This window comes from Fringilla coelebs (genome assembly GCF_963513975.1).
Source record: "Fringilla coelebs genome assembly, chromosome: 35".
Classification (NCBI taxonomy): domain Eukaryota; kingdom Metazoa; phylum Chordata; class Aves; order Passeriformes; family Fringillidae; genus Fringilla; species Fringilla coelebs.
The window spans coordinates 460,407-481,175 of record NC_140061.1 but is presented as its reverse complement, the minus strand read 5'-3'; the positions used below and the strand labels follow the sequence as shown (position 1 = coordinate 481,175).

The window sequence follows — 20,769 nt, the reverse complement described above, 5'->3', positions numbered from 1 at the left end:
TACTGGTTTATACTGGTTTGTACTGGTTTATACTGGTTTGTACTGGTTTATACTGGTTTGTACTGGTTTATACTGGGGGAGGATCCAATTTATTCAAATTTTGGGATAAAACCTCGGGGTTTTTTGCCATTTTTTTGGGGTTTTTTTTGCTCACCTGTCTCACCTGTCTCTCACCTGTCTCTCACCTGTCTCTCACCTCTCTCACCTGTCTCTCACCTGTCTCTCACCTGTCTCTCACCTCTCTCACCTGTCTCTCACCTGTCTCACCTGTCTCACCTGTCTCTCACCTGTCTCACCTGTCTCACCTGTCTCTCACCTGTCTCACCTGTCTCTCACCTGTCTCACCTGTCTCACCTGTCTCACCTGTCTCTCACCTGTCTCTCACCTGTCTCACCTGTCTCTCACCTGTCTCACCTGTCTCACCTGTCTCACCTGTCTCTCACCTGTCTCTCACCTGTCTCACCTGTCTCTCACCTGTCTCTCACCTGTCTCTCACCTGTCTCACCTGTCTCTCACCTGTCTCTCACCTGTCTCTCACCTGTCTCTCACCTGTCTCACCTGTCTCTCACCTGTCTCTCACCTGTCTCTCACCTGTCTCTCACCTGTCTCACCTGTCTCACCTGTCTCTCACCTGTCTCTCACCTGTCTCACCTGTCTCACCTGTCTCTCACCTGTCTCTCACCTGTCTCCAGCCCAACTTTTAATGAAATTTTGAGTTAAATAATCGTAATTTATTCAAATTTTGACGTAAAATCTCAGGGTTTTTTTTAATTTTCTCAGTTTTTTTTCCCTCACCTGTCCCTCACCTGTCTCACCTGTCTCACCTTTCCCTCACCTGTCTCACCTGTCTCTCACCTGTCTCTCACCTGTCTCCAGCCAAACCTTTAATGAAATTTTGAGTTAAATAATCGTAATTTATTCAAATTTTGGGATAAAACCTCGGGATTTTTTGCTTTTTTTTCCAAATTTTTTCCCTCACTTGTCTCTCACCTGTCTCACCTGTCTCACCTGTCCCACCTGTCCCCCCTCCCCCAGGAGGCCGAGGTGGAGCACCGCGTGGCCGAGATGAAGCGCGAGGGTTTCTGGTCCCTCCGCCGCCTGCCCAAGGTGCCGGAGCCGGCGCGGCCCAAGGTGCACTGGGATTACCTGTGCGAGGAGATGCAGTGGCTGGCCGCCGACTTCGCCCAGGAGAGGCGCTGGAAGAGGGGCGTGGCCAGGAAGGTGGGCACACCTGGGCACACCTGGGCACACCTGGGCACACCTGGGTGAAATTTGGGCGAAAACTGGGCGAAAATCGGGTGAAATTTGGGTGATTTTTGATGATTTTTGGTCACCTGGGGCACCTGTGGTGGCATCTCAGGTGGGTCTCGATCACCTGGTGGAGCTGAGGTGGCACCTGGGCACACCTGGGCACACCTGGGCACAGCTGGACACACCTTGGGCACACCTGGGCACAGCTGGGCACACCTGGGATACACCTGGGATACACCTGGGCACACCTGGGCACACCTGGGCACAGCTGGGCACACCTGCGATACACCTGGGCACACCTGGGCACACCTGGGCGGGGTTTGGGGATTACCTGTGCGAGGAGATGCAGTGGCTGGCCGCCGACTTCGCCCAGGAGAGGCGCTGGAAGAGGGGCGTGGCCAGGAAGGTGGGCACACCTGGGCACACCTGGGCACACCTGGGCACACCTGGGCACACCTGGGCACCGTTTGGGCAAAAATCGGGCGAAATTTGGGTGATTTTTGATGATATTTGGGGTTTTTTTGGTCACCTGGCGCACCTGTGGTGGCATCTCAGGTGGGTTTCAGCATCTGGTGGAGCTGAGGTGGCACCTGGGCATACCTGGGCACACCTGGGCACACCTTGGGCACACCTGGGCACCGTTTGGGCACAATTTGGGTGAAATTTGGGCAAAAATCGGGTGAAAATTGGGTGAAATTTGGGCGATTCTTGATGATTTTTGGTCACCTGGAGCACCTGTGGTGGCATCTCAGGTGGGTTTGAGCACCTGGAGCAGCTCAGGTGGCACCTGGGCACACCTGCGCACACCTGGGCACACCTGGGCACACCTGGGCACACCTGGGCGGGGTTTGGGCGTTACCTGTGCGAGGAGATGCAGTGGCTGGCCGCCGACTTCGCCCAGGAGAGGCGCTGGAAGAGGGGCGTGGCCAGGAAGGTGGGCACACCTGGGCACACCTGGGCACACCTGGATGAAATTTGGGCACAATTGGGGTGAAATTTGGGCGAAAATCGGGCGAAATTTGGGTGAAATTTGGGTGATTTTTGGGGTTTTTTGGTCACCTGGAGCACCTGTGGTGGCATCTCAGGTGGGTCTCGATCACCTGGTGGAGCTGAGGTGGCACCTGGGCACACCTGGGCACACCTTGGCACACCTGGGCACACCTTGGGCACACCTGGGCACACCTTGGGCACACATGGGATACACCTAGGCACACCTGGGCACACCTTGGGCACACCTGGGCACATCTTGGGCACACCTGGGCACACCTGGGCACACCTGGGCACACCTGGGTGAAAAGTGGGCAAAAATCGGGCAAAAATCGGGTAAAAATTGGGTGAAATTTGGGTGATTTTTGATGATTTTCGGGGTTTTTTTGGTCACCTGGCGCAGCTGTGGTGGCATCTCAGGTGGGTTTGAGCACCTGGAGAAACTCAGGTGGCACCTGGGCACACCTGGGCACACCTGGGCACTGTTTGGGCACAATTTGGGCGAAATTTGGGCGAAAATTGGGTGAAATTTGGGCGATTTTTGGGGTTTTTTGGTCACCTGGGGCACCTGTGGTGGCATCTCAGGTGGGTCTCGATCACCTGGTGGAGCTGAGGTGGCACCTGGGCACACCTGGGCACACCTGGGATCACCTGGGCACACCCTGGGCACACCTGGGCACAGCTGGGCATACCTGGGCACACCTTGGGCACACCTGGGCACACCTTGGGCACACCTGGGCGGGGTTTGGGCGTTACCTGTGCGAGGAGATGCAGTGGCTGGCCGCCGACTTCGCCCAGGAGAGGCGCTGGAAGAGGGGCGTGGCCAGGAAGGTGGGCACACCTGGGCACACCTGGGCACACCTGGGCACCGTTTGGGCACAATTGGGGTGAAATTTGGGTGAAAATTGGGTGAAATTTGGGTGATTTTTGATGATTTTTGGGGGTTTTTTTGGTCACCTGGCGCACCTGTGGTGGCATCTCAGGTGGGTCTCGATCACCTGGTGGAGCTGAGGTGGCACCTGGGCACACCTGGGCACACCTGGGCACACCTGGGATCACCTGGGCACACCCTGGGCACACCTGGGCACAGCTGGGCACACCTGGGCACACCTGGGCGGGGTTTGGGGATTACCTGTGCGAGGAGATGCAGTGGCTGGCCGCCGACTTCGCCCAGGAGAGGCGCTGGAAGAGGGGCGTGGCCAGGAAGGTGGGCACACCTGGGCACACCTGGGCACACCTGGGCACCGTTTGGGCACAATTTGGGCAAAATTTGGGAGAAAATCGGGTGAGATTTGGGCAATTTTTGATGATTTTTGGGTTTTTTTGGTCACCTGGAGCACCTGTGGTGACATCTCAGGTGGGTTTGAGCACCTGGTGGAGCTGAGGTGGCACCTGGGCACACCTGGGCACACCTGGGCACCATTTGGGCACAATTTGGGTGAAAATTGGGTGAAAATTGGGCGATTTTTGGGTGATTTTTGATGATTTTTGGGGTTTTTTTGGTCACCTGGAGCACCTGTGGTGACATCTCAGGTGGGTTTGAGCACGTGGTGGAGCTGAGGTGGCACCTGGGCACACCTGGGCACACCTGGGCACCGTTTGGGCACAATTTGGGCGAAATTTGGGCGAAAATCGGGTGAAAATCGGGCGATTTTTGATGATTTTTGGTCACCTGGAGCACCTGTGGCGACATCTCAGGTGGGTTTGAGCACCTGGAGGATCTGTGGTGGTACCTGGGCACACCTGGGCACAGCTGGGCTCACCTGGGCACACCTGGGCACACTTGGGAGAAATTGGGGCTAATGTGTGTGTGAAGTCTCACCTGTCTCTCACCTGTCTCACCTGTCTCTCACCTGTCTCTCACCTGTCTCTCACCTGTCTCCCGTCTCATCTGTCTCTCACCTGTCTCACCTGTCTCACCTGTCTCACCTGTCTCTCACCTGTCTCTCACCTGTCTCTCACCTGTCTCTCACCTGTCTCTCACCTGTCTCTCACCTCTCTCACCTGTCTCTCACGTGTCTCACCTGTCTCACCTGTCTCTCACCTGTCTCTCACCTGTCTCTCACCTGTCTCTCACCTGTCTCCCGTCTCATCTGTCTCTCACCTGTCTCACCTGTCTCACCTGTCTCACCTGTCTCTCACCTGTCTCTCACCTGTCTCTCACCTGTCTCTCACCTCTCTCACCTGTCTCACCTGTCTTTCACCTCTCTTACCTGTCTCACCTGTCTCACCTGTCTCTCACCTGTCTCACCTCTCACCTCTCACCTGTCTCACCTGTCTCTCACCTGTCCCACCTGTCTCACCTGTCTCACCTGTCTCTCACCTGTCTCACCTGTCCCTCACCTGTCTCACCTGTCCCTCACCTGTCTCACCTGTCTCTCACCTGTCTCACCTGTCTCTCACCTGTCTCACCTGTCTCTCACCTGTCTCACCTGTCTCACCTGTCTCTCACCTGTCTCTCACCTGTCTCACCTGTCCCTCACCTGTCTCACCTGTCTCTCACCTGTCTCACCTGTCTCTCACCTGTCTCACCTGTCTCTCACCTGTCTCTCACCTGTCTCTCACGTGTCTCTCACCTGTCTCACCTGTCTCTCACCTGTCCCTCACCTGTCTCTCACCTGTCTCACCTGTCTCTCACCTGTCTCACCTGTCTCACCTCTCTCACCTGTCTCTCACCTGTCTCACCTCTCTCACCTGTCTCACCTGTCCCACCTGTCTCACCTGTGCAGGTGGTGCGCATGGTGATGCGGCACCACGAGGAGCAGCGCCAGCGCCAGGAGCGCGCCAAGCGGGAGGAGCAGGCCAAGCTGCGCCGCGTGGCCGCCGCCATCGCCCGCGAGGTGCGCCACTTCTGGAGCAGCGTCGAGAAGGTACCTGGGCACACCTGGGCACAGCTGGGGTACACCTGGGTACAGCTGGGATACACCTGGGCACAGCTGGGATACACCTGGGCATGGTTAAATACACGTGGGTACACTTGGGCACAGCTGGGCACAGCTGGGATACACCTGGGCTAGGTTAAATACACCTGGGATACACGTGGGATACACCTGGGCAGAGCTGGGCACACCTGGGCACACCTGGGCACACCTGGGATACACCTGGGCACACCTGGGATATACCTGGGCTTGGTTAAATACACCTGGGATACACCTGGGCACAGCTGGGCACACCTGAGATACACCTGGGATACACCTGGGATACACCTGGGATACACCTGGGGACTGCTGGGATATACCTGGGATACACCTGGGCGTACCTGGGCACAGCTGGGATACACCTGGGTATGGTTAAATACACCTGAGATACACTTGGGATACACCTGGGCATAGCTGGGACACACGTGGGATACACCTGGGCATGGCTGGGCACACCTGGGCATGGTTAAATACGCTTGGGGTGCACCTGGGGCACAGCTGGGCACACCTGGGCACAGCTGGGCACACCTGGGCACAGCTGGGCACACCTGGGATGGGGCTGGGATACAACTGGGCACACCTGAGATACACCTGGGCACACCTGGGCACAGCTGGGGACACCTGGGGACACCTGGGATACACCTGGCCACACCTGGGATGCACCTAGCCACACCTGGGCACACCTGGGCACACCTGGGTATGGTTAAATACACCTGAGGTACACTTGGGATACACCTGGGCACAGCTGGGACGCACCTGGGATACACTTGGGCATGGTCAAATACACCTGGGATACACCTGGGGCACATCTGTGCACACTCAGGCACAACTGGAATACACCTGGGCACATCTGGGCTTGGTTAAATACACCTGGGCATGCCTGGGCACACCTAGCATACACCTGAGATACACCTGAGCACACCTGGGCTGGCCTAAATACACCTAGGATACACCTGGGATACACTTGGGCACACCTGGGCTGGGTTAAATACACCTGGGCACACCTGGGCTCCACCTGGGATACACCTGGGCACATCTGGGCACACTGGGGATACACGTGGGCACACCTGGGCTCCACCTGGGATACACCTGGGCACATCTGGGCACACTGGGGATACACGTGGGCACACCTGGGCTCCACCTGGGATACACCTGAGCACATCTGGGCACACTGGGGATACACGTGGGCACACCTGGGCTCCACCTGGGATACACCTGAGCACACCTGGGCGTGGTTAAATACACCTGGGATACACCTGGGATACACACGGGCTTGGTTAAATACACCTGGGATACACCTGGGGACACCTGGGCTTGGCTAAATACACCTGGGCACATCTGAAATACACCTGGGATACACCTGGGCACAGCTGGGATCCACTGGGATATCCCTGAGATACACCTGGGCACACCTGGGGTGAATTAAATACACCTGGGCACACGTGAGGACACCTGGGATACACGTGGGCACACTTGGGCACACCTGGGCTTGGTTAAATACATATGGGATACACCTGGGATATACCTGGGGCACATCTGTGCACACCTGGGCACACCTGGGATACACCTGGGCACAGCTGGGCACACCTGGGATACACCTGGGCACACCTGGGCTTGGTTAAATGCACCTGGGATACACCTGGGGTACACCTGGGCACACCTGGGCACACCTGGGCTTGGCTAAGTACACCTGGGATATACCTGGGGTACACCTGGGATACGCCTGGGCACACCTGGGCATGGTTAAATACACCTGGGATACACCTGGGCACACCTGGGCTGGGTTAAATACACCTGGGCACATCTGAAATATACCTGGGATACACCTGTGCACACCTGTGCACACCTGTGCACACCTGTGCACACCTGGGCACACCATTGCCTGCCCATTGCTGCCCTTTGGCTGCCCCCAGCTTCCCTCCCCCACCCCGAGGCACCTCAGGTGTGCCCCGAGGCACCCCCAGGCACCCCCAGGTGTGCCCAGGTGTGCCCAGGTGTGCCCAGGTGTGCCCAGGTGTGCCCAGGTGTGCCCCTCCTGCAGGTGGTGCAGTTCAAGCAGCAGTCGCGGCTGGAGGAGAAGCGGAAGAAGGCGCTGGACCTGCAGCTGGATTTCATCGTGGGCCAGACCGAGCGCTACTCCGACCTGCTGAGCCGCTCCCTCAACGCGCCCCGCCCGCGCCCCGCCCACCTCACCTGTCCAGGTAACCCTGGGGGGGCACCTGAGTGGGGTTTGAGGGGGTTTGGGGGGGTTTGGGGTCACCTGCTGAGCCAGAGCCTCAATGCGCCCCGCCCGCGCCCCGCCCACCTCACCTGTCCAGGTAACCTTGAGCAAGGTTTGGGGTCACCTGAGTGGGGTTTGGGGTCACCTGAGGGGGGTTTGAGGGGGATTTGGGGGGTTTGGGGTCACCTGAGGGGGGTTTGGGGGGGTTTGGGGTTACCTGCTGAGCCGCAGCCTCAACGCGCCCCGCCCGCGCCCCGCCCACCTCACCTGTGCAGGTAACCCTGAGCAGGGTTTGGGGTCACCTGAGTGGGGTTTGGGGTCACCTGAGTGGGGTTTGAGGGGGTTTGGGGTCACCTGAGGGGGTTTGGGGTCACCTGGGCGGGGTTTGGGGTCACCTGCTGAGCCGCAGCCTCAACGCGCCCCGCCCGCGCCCCGCCCACCTCACCTGTGCAGGTAACCTGGGGGGGTCACCTGAGGGGGGTTTGGGGGGGTTTGGGGTCACCTGAGGGGGGTTTGGGGTCACCGGAGCCAGGTTTGGGGGGGTTTGGGGTCACCTGCTGAGCCGCAGCCTCAACGCGCCCCGCCCGCGCCCCGCCCACCTCACCTGTGCAGGTAACCCTGGGGAGTCACCTGAGGGGGGTTTGGGGTCACCTGAGCCAGGTTTGAGGGGGTTTGGGGTCACCTGCTGAGCCGCAGCCTCAACGCGCCCCGCCCGCGCCCCGCCCACCTCACCTGTCCAGGTAACCTGGGGGGGGTTTGAGGTCACCTGAGCTGGGTTTGAGGGCGATTTGGGGGGGGTTTGGGGGGGTTTGGGGTCACCTGCTGAGCCGCAGCCTCAACGCGCCCCGCCCGCGCCCCGCCCACCTCACCTGTGCAGGTAACCTGGGGGGGGTCACCTGAGGGGGGTTTGGGGTCACCTGAGTGGGGTTTGGGGTCACCTGAGGGGGGTTTGGGGTCACCTGAGCGGGGTTTGAGGGGGTTTGGGGTCACCTGCTGAGCCGCAGCCTCAACATGCCCCGGCCCCGCCCCGCCCACCTCACCTGCACAGGTAACCCTGAGCAAGGTTTGGGGTCACCTGAGGGGGGTTTGGGGGGGATTTGGGGGGTTTGGGGTCACCTGAGGGGGGTTTGGGGGGGTTTGGGGTCACCTGCTGAGCCGCAGCCTCAACGCGCCCCGCCCGCGCCCCGCCCACCTCACCTGCACAGGTAACCTGGGGAGTCACCTGAGGGGAGTTTGAGGGGGTTTGGGGGGGTTTGGGCGGGGCTTAGGGTCACCTGAGGGGGTTTGGGGGGGTTTGGGGGGGGCTTAGGGTCACCTGAGGGGGTTTGGGGTCACCTGAGTGGGGTTTGGGGGGGTTTGGGGTCACCTGCTGAGCCAGAGCCTCAACGCGCCCCGGCCCCGCCCCGCCCACCTCACCTGTCCAGGTAACCTGGGGGGGGTTTGGGGTCACCTGAGCCGGGTTTGGGGTCACCTGGGAGGGATTTGAGGGAGTTTGGGGGGGGTTTGAGGGGTTTTGGGGGGGGTTTGGGGTCACCTGGGAGGGGTTTGAGGGTGTTTGGGGTCCCTGCTGAGCCGGAGCCTCAACGCACCCCGCCCGTGCCCCGCCCACCTCACCTGTCCAGGTAAGCCTGAGCAAGGTTTGGGGTCACCCGTGGGGTCTGTGAGGGGTTCAGGTGTCACCCATGGGTGCCCAGGTGTCCCTGAGCTCACCTGTGGGTGCCCAGGTGCCACCCGTGGGTGCTCAGGTGTCACCCATGGGTGTCATGGCCTCACCTATGGGTGCTCAGGTCTCACCTGTGGGTGCCCAAGTGTCACCTATGGGTGTCCAGGTGTCCCCACGCTCACCTGTGGGTGCCCAGGTGTCACCTGTGGTTGTCATGGCCTCACCTGTGGATGCCCAGGTATCACCCGTGGGTGCTCAGGTGTCCCTGACCTCAGCTGTGGATGTTCAGGTGTCATCCCTGGGTGCCCAGGTGTCACCTGTGGGTGCTCAGGTGTCCCTGACCTCACCTGTGGGTGCTCAGGTATCACCCATGGGTGCCCAGGTGTCCCTGACCTCACCTGTGGGTGCTCAGGTGTCACCCATGGGTGCCCAGGTGTCCCTGAGCTTACCTGTGGGTGCTGAGGTCTCACCTGTGGGTGCCCAGGTGCCACCCGTGGGTGCTCAGGGAGGTTCAGGTGTCACCTGTGGGTGTCCAGGTGTCCCTGAGCTCACCTGTGGGTGTCATGGCCTCACCTGTGGGTGTCCAGATGTCCCTGCCATCATTTCTGGGTGTACAGGTGTCACCTGTGGGTGCTCAGGTGTCACCCATGGGTGCTCAGGTGTCCCTGAGTTCACCTGTGGGTGCCCAGGTGTCACCCCTGAGTGCCCAGGTGTCACCTGTGGGTGCTCAGGTGTCACCTCTGGGTGCCCAGGTGTCACCTGGGGGTGCTGAGGCCTCACCTGTGGGCGCCCAGGTGTCACCTATGGGTACACAGGTGTCACTCGTGGGTGTCCAGGTGTCACCCATGGGTACCCAGGTGTCCCCGAGCTCACCTGTGGGTGCCATGGTCTTACCTGTGGGTACCTAGATGTCACCCATGGGTGCTCAGGTATCACCTGTGGGTGCCCAGGTGTCACCCATGGGTGCTCAGGTGTCACTCATGGGTACCAAGGTGTCACCTGTGGGTGCCCAGGCCTCATCTGTGGGTACCCAGGTGTCACCCATGCGTGCTCAGGTGTCACCTGTAGGTGCCCAGGTGTCACTCATGGCTGTCCCTGTCCTCACCTGTCTCTCTCTCTCTCTCTCTCTCTCCCTTTGCAGCCTCAGCCGAGAGCCCCCCCCGACCCCTGGGGGACCTCCTGGGCTCCCTCCCCCCGCAGGTAACGCCCCTCCCCCACCCTGAGCCCCTCCCCCTGCAGGTAACGCCCCTCCCCCACTCTCTGCCCCTCCCCCCGCAGGCAATGCCCCTCCCCCACCCTCACCTGAGCCCCTCCCCCCGCAGGTAACGCCCCTCCCCCCGCAGGTAACGCCCCTCCCCCACTCTCTGCCCCTCCCCCACCCTGAGCCCCTCCCCCTGCAGGTAACGCCCCTCCCCCACCTGTGCCCCTCCCCTTGCAGGTAACGCCCCTCCCCCACCTGAGCCCCTCCCCCCGCAGGTAACACCCCTCCCCCACCATCACCTGAGCCCGTCCCCCCACAGGTAACGCCCCTCCCCCACCTGTGCCCTTCCCCCCCGCAGGTAACGCCCCTCCCCCACCCTCACCTGTGCCCTCCCCCACCCTCACTGGCCCCTCCCCCACCCTCACTGGCCCCTCCCCCCAGGTGCTGAGGCGGGACCGGGACCCTCCCCTGCCTTGTGCCCCTCCCCCACCCTCACCTGAGCCTTCACCTGTGCCCCTCCCCCACCCTCACCTGTGCCCCTCCCCCACCCTCACCTGGCTCCTCCTTCTCTCACCTGAGCCCCTCCCCCATCCCCACCTGAGCCCCTCCCCCATCCCGACCTGTGCCCCTCCCCCACCCTCACCTGTGCCCCTCCCCCACCCCCCCTTTGCCCCTCCCCCTCACTGGCCCCTCCCCCACCCTGTGCCCCTCCCCCCAGGTGCTGAGGCGGGACCGGGATCCTCCCCTGCCTTGTGCCCCTCCCCCACCCTCACCTGAGCCTTCATCTGTGCCCCTTCCCCCACCCTCACCTGTGCCCCTCCCCCACCCTGTGCCCCTCCCCCTCTCACCTGAGCCCCTCCCCCACCCTGTGCCCCTCCCCCTCTCACCTGAGCCCCTCCCCCACCCTGTGCCCCTCCCCCATTCTCACCTGTGCCCCTCCCCCACCCTGTGCCCCTCCTCCAGCCTCACCTGTGCCCCTCCCCCACCCTGTGTCCCCCTCTCACCTGAGCCCCTCCCCCACCCTGTGCCCCTCTCCCTCTCACCTGAGCCCCTCCCCCACCCTCACTGGCCCCTCCCCCACCCTGTGCCCCTCCCCCATTCTCACCCGAGCCCCTCCCCCACCCTGTGCCCCTCCCCCTCCCTCACTTGAGCACCTCCCCCACCCTCACCTGTGCCCTTCCTCCTTTCACTTGAGCCCCTCCCCCACCCTGTGCCCCTCCCCCATTCTCACCTGAGCCCCTCCCCCACCCTGTGCCCCTCCCCCATTCTCACCTGAGCCCCTCCCCCACCCTGTGCCCCTCCCCCCAGGTGCTGAGGCGGGACCGGGATCCTCCCCCGCCCTGGGGGCCCCGCGAGGAGGACGAGGAGTTCGAGGCTGAGGAGGAGGAAGGTCAGGGGGGGGAGGGGCACGGGGGGTGGGGGAGGGGCACAGGGGAGGGTGGGGGAGGGGACAGGTGAGGGTGGAGGAGGGGAGGGGACGCACCTGGGGCCATTTGGGGCCATTTTGGGGCCATTTTTGTTCCATTTTTTGCCTTTTTTTTTTCCATTTTTTGCCATTTTCGGCCATTTTTGTTTGATTTTTTGCCATTTTGGGTCATTTTGGCGCCATTTTTGGCCATTTTATGACATCTTGGTGCTATTTTGGTGCCATTTTGGGCCATTTTGGTGCCATTTTTTGTTATTTTTTTTGATTTTTTTTTTGTTTTTTACCATTTTGGGCCATTTTGAGCCATTTTCGGCTATTTTGGGCCAATTTGGTTCCATTTTTGGCCATTTTGGGGCCATTTTTTGCTATTTTGGGGCCATTTTGGGACCATTTTTTGTCATTTTTTGCCATTTTGGGCCATTTTGGTCTGTTTTGTTTCATTTTTTGCCATTTTGGTGCCATTTTGGTGCTATTTTGGTTCCATTTTTTGTCATTTTGGAGCTATTTTGGGCCATTTTGTGACACCTTGGTGTCATTTTGGGCCATTTTGTGACACCTTGGTGCCATTTTGGGCCATTTTGGGGCCATTTTTTCCCATTTCTTGACCATTTTTTGCCGTTTTTGCCCTTTTTTTGCCATTTTGATGCTATTTTTGCCCATTTTTTGCTGTTTTTGCCCATTTTTTGCCATTTTTGGCCATCTTGGGGTCATTTTTGGCCATTTCAAAACCGTTTTTGGCTAATTCTGGCCGATTTTTGCCATTTTTTGCCATTTTTGCCCATTTTTGGGGGAGTTTTTTGCTCTTTTTTGCCATTTTTGGCTGCTTTTGGCCATTTTTGGCCGTTTCTTGCCATTTTTGGCCATTTTTGGCCATTTTGGGCCATTTTTGGTCCTGTTTGGTGCCGTTTTTAGGCATTTTTGGCCATTTTTGGCCATTTTTAGCGATTTTTGGCCCTTTTTTACCATTTTTGGCCATTTTTGGCCATTTTGGCCCATCTTTTGCCATTTTTAGCCATTTTTTGGCCATTTTTTGCCATTTTTAACCATTTTTGGCCCATTTTTTGCCATTTTTGGCCATTTTGATGCCATTTTTGCCATTTTGGCAATTTTTTTGCTATTTTTGACCATTTTTTGCCGTTTTTGGCCATTTTCCCGTTTTTTACCATTTTTGGCCCATTTTTTGCCATTTTGGGCCATTTGTGGCCATTTTTTGCCAATTTTTGGGCCATTTTTGGCCATTTTGGTGCCATTTTTGCCCATTTTTTAGTCATTTTTGTCTGTTTTTTGCCATTTTGGGGCCATTTTTGGCCTTGTTTTTGCCTTTTTTTGGCCATTTTTTGCCATCTTGGGCCATTTTTGGCCTTTTTTTGCCACTTTTTGCCATTTTTTTGCCTTTTTTTGCCATTTTTGGACCTTTTTTTTTCCATTTTTTACCACTTTGGTGCCGTTTTTTGCCATTTTGGGCCATTTTTTGCCATTTTGGGCCATTTTTTTGCTATTTTTGGCCATTTTTAGCCATTTTGGGCCACATTTGGTTCTTTTTGGTGCCATTTTTTGCCATTTTTTGGCCATTTTGGCCGTTTTTGGCCATTTTTGGTCATTTTGGTGCCATTTTCACCCATTTTTGGCCATTTTTGGCCATTTTGATGCCATTTTTTGGCCATTTTTGCCGTTTTTGGCCATTTTTTACCGTTTTTGGCCGTTTTTGGCCCGTTCCTCCCCGTTTGCTGACGCCGCTGTCCCCGTGCCCAGGTGAGGATGAGGAGGACACGATCGCGGCCCAGGAGCGCCTGGAGGGCGACGTCGATCACCAGCAGGAGCTGGACGACCTGGCCAGGGAGGGTGAGTGACCCAAAATCCCCCAAATTCACCCCAAAATAGTGAGAAACAATCAAAAATATAAAAAACTCCATAAAAATACCCAAAATTGTACCAAAATCATCCAAAATTACCCCAAAATCACCCAAAAACTCCTCAAAATCCCCAGCAGGAGCTGGTCAACCTGGCCAGGGAGGGTGAGTGACCCAAAATCCCCCAAATTCACCCCAAAATCACTCAAGATAGAGAAAAATGGCTAAAAATACCAAAAAACTCATAAAAATACCCAAAATTGCACTGAAATCACCCAAAATGACCCGAAATGACCCCAAAATCCCCAGCAGGAGCTGGATGATCTGGCCAGGGAGGGTGAGTGACCCAAAATCCCCCAAATTCATCTCAAAATAGAGAAAAACGACCAAAAATATAAAAAAACACCCCATAAAAATATCCAAAATTGTACCAAAATCATCCAAAATTATCCCAAAATTACCCCCAAATCATCCAAAATGACCCCAAAATTCTCAGCAGGAGCGGGGTGACCTGGCCAGGGAGGGGGAGTGACCCAAAATCCCACAAATTCACCCCAAAATCACCCAAAATGCAAAAAAATCCTCCAAAATACCGAAAAATTTCATAAAAATACCCAAAATTGCGCCAAAGTCACCCAAAAATGCACTAAAATCACCCAAAATTACCCCAAAATCCCCAGCAGAAAATCCCCAGCAGGAGCTGGACGAGCTGGCCAGGGAGCGTGAGTGACCCAAAATCCCACAAGTTCACCCCAAAATTAATTCTAAATACTAAAAAAATGACCGTAAATATAAAAAAACACCATAAAAATATTGAAAACCACCCAAGTTTGCATCAAAATCACCCAAAATGACCCAAAATCCCCAGCAGGAGTTGGATGACCTGGCCAGGGAGGGTGAGTGACCCAAAATCCCCCAAATTCACCCCAAAATTGATCCTAAATACAAAAAAATGACCATAAATATAAAAAAACCCCATCAAAATATTCAAAACCACCCAAAATTGCACCAAAATCACCCAAAATCACCTCAAAGTCATCCAAAATGACCCAAAAATCACCAGCAGGAGCTGGATGACCTGGCCAGGGAGGGTGAGTGACCCAAAATCCCACAAATTCACCCCAAAATCACTCCAGATACAGAAAAATGGCTAAAAATACCGAAAAAACCCAATAAAAATACCCAAAATTGCACTAAAATCACCCAAAATGACCCAAAATGACCCCAAAATCTCCAGCATTAGCTGGATGACCTGGCCAGGGAGGGTGAGTGACCCAAAATCCCACAAATTCACCCCAAAATAGAGAAAACCATCCAAAAATACAAAAAACTCCATAAAAATACCCAAAATTGCACTAAAATTACCCCAAAATCGTCCAAAATCTCCCAAAAACCCCCAGCAGGACCTGGAGGACCTGGCCAGGGAGGGTGAGTGACCCAAAATCCCAAAAATTCACCCCAAAATTAATTCTAAATATTAAAAAAATGACCATAAATGTAAAAAGCCCCATAAAAACATTGAAAACCACCCAAAATTGCACCAAAATCACCCAAAATTATCTCAGAGTCATCCAAAATGACCCCAAAATCACCAGCAGGAGCTGGATGACCTGGCCAGGGAGGGTGAGTGACCCAAAATCCCCCAAATTCACCCCAAAATAGATAAAAAAGCACAAAAATATAAAAAACCCATAAAAATACCCAAAATTGCACTAAAACCACCCCAAAATTATCCCAAAATTACCCCAAAATCATCCAAAATGACCCCAAAAATCCCTAGCAGGAGTTGGATGACCTGGCCAGGGAGGGTGAGTGACCCAAAATCCCCCAAATTCACACCAAAATACAGAAAAACGACCAAAAATATAAAAAAAACCCATCAAAATATACAAAATTGCACTAAAACCACCCAAAATTGCACTGAAATTACCCTAAATGACCCAAAATCTCCCCAAAATCCCCAGCAGGAGGTGGATGACCTGGCCAGGGAGGGTGAGTGACCCAAAATCCCCCAAATTCACCCCAAAATCACCCAAAATGCAAAAAAATACCCAAAATACCCAAAAAACTCATAAAAATGCCCAAAATTGTTCTAAAATCACCCAAAATCATCCAAAATGACCCCAAAATCCCCAGCAGGAGCTGGATGACCTGGCCAGGGAGGGTGAGTGACCCAAAACCCCACAAATTCACCCCAAAATTAATTCTAAATACTAAAAAATCCCCCAAAATACAAAAAACACCCCATAAAAATACCCAAAATTGCACCAAAATCACCCAAAATTACCTCAAAATTGCACCAAAATCTCCCAAAATTACCTCAAAATCATCCAAAATCACCCCAGAATCTCCAGGAGGAGCTGGACGAGCTGGCCAGGGAGGGTGAGTGACCCAAAATCCCACAAATTTACCCCAAAGTGCAGAAAAACAACCAAAAATATAAAAAACCCCATAAAAATACCTGAAATTGCACTTAAATCACCCAAAATTACCCCAAAATCACCCAAAATCTTCCCAAAAATCCTCAGCAGGAGCTGGACGACCTGGCCAGGGAGGGTGAGTGACCCAAAATCCCCCAAATTCACCCCAAAATCACTCAAGATAACAAAAAAATGGCTAAAAATACCAAAAAATGCCATAAAAATACCCAACGTTGCACTAAAATCATCCAAAATCACCCCAAAATCTCCAGCAGGAGCTGGATGACCTGGCCAGGGAGGGTGAGTGACCCAAAATCCCACAAATTCACCCCAAAATGAATCCAAAATACAAAAAAAGGCCCAAAAATAGAAAAAAAAACCCTTAAAAATACCCAGGTGTGTTTAAGGGTGGTCCCAGGTACCCCAGGTGTGTTCCAGGTGTCCCCAGGTTCCCCCCAGGTGACCCAGGTGTGGCCCAGGTGTGGCCCAGGAGTGTCCCCAGCTCCCTCCAGGTGCCCCCAGGTGTGTCCCAGGTGTCCCCAGGTGTGTCCCAGGTGTATCCCAGGTGTATCCCAGGTGTGTCCCAGCTGTCCTCAGCCCCCCCAGCTGTCCCCAGGTGTGTCCCAGGTGTCCCCAGCTGTCCCCAGGTGTGTCCCAGGTGTCCCCAGCTGTCCCCAGGTGTGTCCCAGGTGTCCCCAGCTGTCCCCAGGTGTGTCCCAGGTGTCCCCAGCTGTCCCCAGGTGTGTCCCAGGTGTCCCCAGGTGTCCCCAGGTGTGTCCCAGCCCCCCAGGCTTCCCCAGCTCCCCCCAGGTGACCCAGATGTGTCCCCAGGTGTGTCCCAGGTGTGTCCCAGGTGTGTTTCAGGCCCTCCCAGGTGTCCCCAAGTGTGTCCCAGGTGTCCCCCAGGTGCCCCCAGGTGTGTCCCAGCTGTCCTAGCTGTCCCAGGTGTGTCCCAGGTGTGTCCCAGGTGTGTCCCAGGTGTGTCCCAGATGTGTCCCAGCTGTCCCCAGCTCCCCTCAGGTGTCCCCAGGTGTCCCCCAGGTAACCCAGGTGTGTTTCAGGTGTGTCCCAGCCCCCCCAGGTGTGTCCCAGGTGTGTCCCAGCCCCCCCAGGTGTGTCCCAGGTGTGTCCCAGCCCCCCCCAGGTGTGTCCCAGGTGTGCCCCAGGTGTGTCCCAGGTGTCCCCCACGTGCCCCCCAGGTAACCCAGGTGTGTCCCAGGTGTGTCCCAGGTGCCCCCCAGGTAACCCCAGGTGTGTCCCAGGTGCCACCCAGGTGTGTCCCAGGTGTGTTTCAGGCCCCCCCAGGTGTGTCCCAGCTGTCCCCAGGTGTCCCCAGGTGCTCCAGGTGTGTCCCAGGTGTGACCCAGGTGTGTCCCCAGGCACCCCCCAGGTGACCCAGGTGTGTCCAGCCCCCCCAGGTGTGTCCCAGGTGTGTCCCAGGTGTGTCCCAGCTGTCCCCAGGTGCCCCCCAGGTAACCCCAGGTGTCCCCAGGTGTCCCCAGGTGCCCCCCAAGTGTGTCCCAGGTGCCCCACAGGTGCCCCTAGGTGTGTCCCAGGTGTGTCCCAGGTGTGTCCCAGGTGCCCCCAGGTGTCCCCAGGTGTGTCCCAGGTGTGTCCCAGCCCCCCCAGCTGTTCTCAGCTCCCCCAGGTAACCCCAGGTGACCCCAGGTGTGTCCCAGCCCCCCCAGGTGTGTCCCCAGGTGCCCCCCAGGTAACCCCAGGTGCCCCCGGGTAACCCAGGTGTGTCCTGGGTGTGTCCCAGGTGTGTTTCAGGCCCTCCCAGGTGCCCCCCAGGTGCCCCCCAGGTGTCCCCAGCTGTCCCCAGGTGCCCCCAGGTGTGTCCCAGGTGTGTCCCAGGTGTCCCCAGGTGTCCCCAGGTGTGTCCCAGCCCCCCCAGGCTTCCCCAGCTCCCCCCAGGTGTCCCCAGGTGTGTCCCAGGTGTGTCCCAGGTGCCCCCAGGTGTGTCCCAGCTCCCCCCAGGTGTGTCCCAGGTGCCCCCAGGTGACCCAGGTGTGTTCCAGGTGTGTCCCAGGTGCCCCCAGGTGTGTCCCAGGTGCCCCCAGGTGTCCCCAGCCCCCCCAGGTGACCCAGGTGCGTTCCAGGTGCGCTGCCCATGGAGGAGCTGCTCCAGCGCTACCGCGGCGCCTTCACCGACTCCGACTGCGACTCCGCCCCCGGCGCCAGCAGCACCCGCTCAGGTGAGTCCTTACCTGTCCAGGTGAGTCTGTGACACTTGTCCAGGTGTGTCTGACACCTGTCCAGGTGAGTCTGTGACACCTGGGCAGGTGAGTCTGTGACACGTGCCCAGGTGAGTCTGTACCTGCCCAGGTGAGTCTGTGACACCTGCACAGGTGAGTCTGTGACACCTGCACAGGTGAGTCTGTGACACCTGCACAGGTGAGTCTGTGACACCTGCACAGGTGAGTCTGTGACACCTGTACAGGTGAGTCTGTGACACCTGGGCAGGTGAGTCTGTGACACCTGTTCAGGTGTGTGTGTGACTGCTCAGGTGAGTCTGTACCTGTACAGGTGAGTCTGTGACACGTGTCCAGGTGTGTGTGTGACTGCTCAGGTGTGACTGTTCTGGTATGACTGCCCAGGTGAGTCTGTACCTGTGCAGGTGAGTCTGTGACACCTGCCCAGGTGAGCCTGTACCTGCCCAGGTAAGTCTGTGACACCTGGGCAGGTGAGTCTGTGTGACTGCTCAAGTGAGTCTGATACCTGTGCAGGTGAGTCTGATACCTGTGCAGGTGAGTCTGTGACACCTGTACACGTGAGTGATACCTATGCAGGTGTGTGTGTGTGACTGCTCAGGTGAGTCTGTACCTGCCCAGGTGAGTCTGTATCTGTGCAGGTGAGTCTGTGATACCTGTGCAGGTGTGTGTGTGACTGCTCAGGTGAGTATGTATCTGTGCAGGTGAGTCTGTACCTGACCAGGTGAGTCTGTGACACCTGTATAGATGAGTCTGTGATACCTGTGCAGGTGTCTGTGTGACTGCTCAGGTGAGTCTGTACCTGTGCAGGTGAGTCTGTACTTGCCCAGATGAGTCTGATACCTGTACAGGTGAGTCTGTACCTACCCAGGTGAGTCTGTGACACCTGTACAGGTGAGTCTGTGTGTTTGTTCAGGTGAGTCTGTACCTGTGCAGGTGAGTCTGATACCTGTGCACGTGTGTGTGTGACTGCTCAGGTGCGTCTGTACCTGTGCAGGTGAGTGTGATACCTGTACTGGTGTGTGTGTAACAGCTCAGGTGTGTCTGTACCTGTCCAGGTGTGTGTGTGACAGCTCAGGTGTGTCTGTACCTGTGCAGGTGTGCTCTGATACCTATCCAGGTGTGTGTGTGATTGCCCAGGTGAGTCTGTACCTGTGCAGGTGAGTCTGTGACACTTGTCCAGGGGTGTGTGTATCTGCCCAGGTGTGCTCTGACCTCCCCAGATGAGTCTGTGTGACAGCTCAGGTGAGTCTGTACTTTGCAGGTGAGTCTGTGACACCTGTCCAAGTGTGTGTGTGCTTGCTCAGGTGAGTCTGTACCTGCTCAGGTGAGTCTGTACCTGTGCAGGTGTGTGTGTGACTGCCCAGGTGAGCCTGTACCTGTGCAGGTGAGTCTGGTACCTGTCCAGGTGAGTCTCTACTTGCCCAGGTGTGTAACACCTGTCCAGGTGTGTGTGTGTGACAGCTCAGGTGAGTCTGTACCTGCCCAGGTGTGACAGCTCAGGTGAGTTTGTAGCTGTACAGGTGTGTGTGTGACTGCTCAGGTGAGTCTGTACCTGCCCAGGTGTGACTACCCAGGTGTGACTGCCCAGGTGTGTGTGTACCTGCCCAGGTGTGTGCATGTGACTGCGCAGGTGTGACTGTCCTGATGTGACTGTCCAGGTGTGTCTGTACTTGTGCAGGTGTAACAGCTCAGGTGAGTCTCTACCTGTGCAGGTGAGTCTGTACCTGCCCAGGTGTGTGTGTGTGACAGCTCAGGTGTGTCTGTACCTGCCCAGGTGTGCTCTAACCCCTCCCAGGTATCCCACACCTGCCCAGGTGCGCTCAAACCCCACTCAGCTCCACCCCACACCTACCCAGGCCCCGCCCCGACCTCACCTGTCCCCTCCCCGTCCTTTCCCAGACTCACCTGGCGGCGACAGCGACGACGACGACGACGACGATGACGACGACGACGATGACGACGACGACGACGACGAGGCCGACGACGAGGACGAGGAGGAGGAGGGGGAGGGGCAGGAGGGCGGGGGAGGGGCTCCAGGTGAGCCCGGCCCCGGGGGCGCCGCCCCGGCCGCACCTGCCCAGGTGAGCCCCGCCCCGGCCGCGGCCGCCGGCTCCGCCCCCAAGAAGGAGATCAGCGACATCGCGGCGGCGGCGGAGAGCCTGCAGCCCAAGGGGTACACGCTGGCCACCACGCAGGTGAGCGCACCTGGGCACACCTGGGCACGCCTGGGATACACCTGGGATACACCTGGGTACACCTGGGATACACCTTGGCACACCTGGGATACACCTGGGATACACCTGAAATACACCTGGGCACACCTGGGCACTCAGAGCCTGCAGCCCAAGGGGTACATGCTGGCCACCACGCAGGTGAGCACACCTGGGCAGGTAAAACACATCTGGGATACACCTGGGATGCACCTGGGATACACCTGGGCACACCTGGGATACACCTGGGCACTCAGAGCCTGCAGCCCAAGGGGTACACGCTGGCCACCACGCAGGTGAGCGCACCTGGGCACACCTGGGATACACCTGGGTACACCTGGGCACACCTGGGCAGGTAAAACACACCTGGGATACACCTGAGATACACCTGGGCACACCTGGGATA

At 57.1% G+C, this 20,769-nt stretch overlaps 1 protein-coding gene across 1 annotated transcript in view; it reads left to right on the top strand.

Annotated features, from left to right (window-relative positions):
* The window catches only part of SRCAP (Snf2 related CREBBP activator protein), a 121,696-nt gene that overhangs the window by 24,296 nt on the left and 76,631 nt on the right, over nucleotides 1-20,769 (top strand). Inside the window, 9 exon segments of the mRNA XM_084224271.1 lie at nucleotides 1,036-1,158; nucleotides 3,383-3,445; nucleotides 4,968-5,108; nucleotides 7,198-7,357; nucleotides 10,182-10,240; nucleotides 11,550-11,631; nucleotides 13,420-13,509; nucleotides 18,040-18,135; nucleotides 20,053-20,348. Coding sequence (XP_084080397.1) covers nucleotides 1,036-1,158; nucleotides 3,383-3,445; nucleotides 4,968-5,108; nucleotides 7,198-7,357; nucleotides 10,182-10,240; nucleotides 11,550-11,631; nucleotides 13,420-13,509; nucleotides 18,040-18,135; nucleotides 20,053-20,348 — 1,110 coding nt within the window.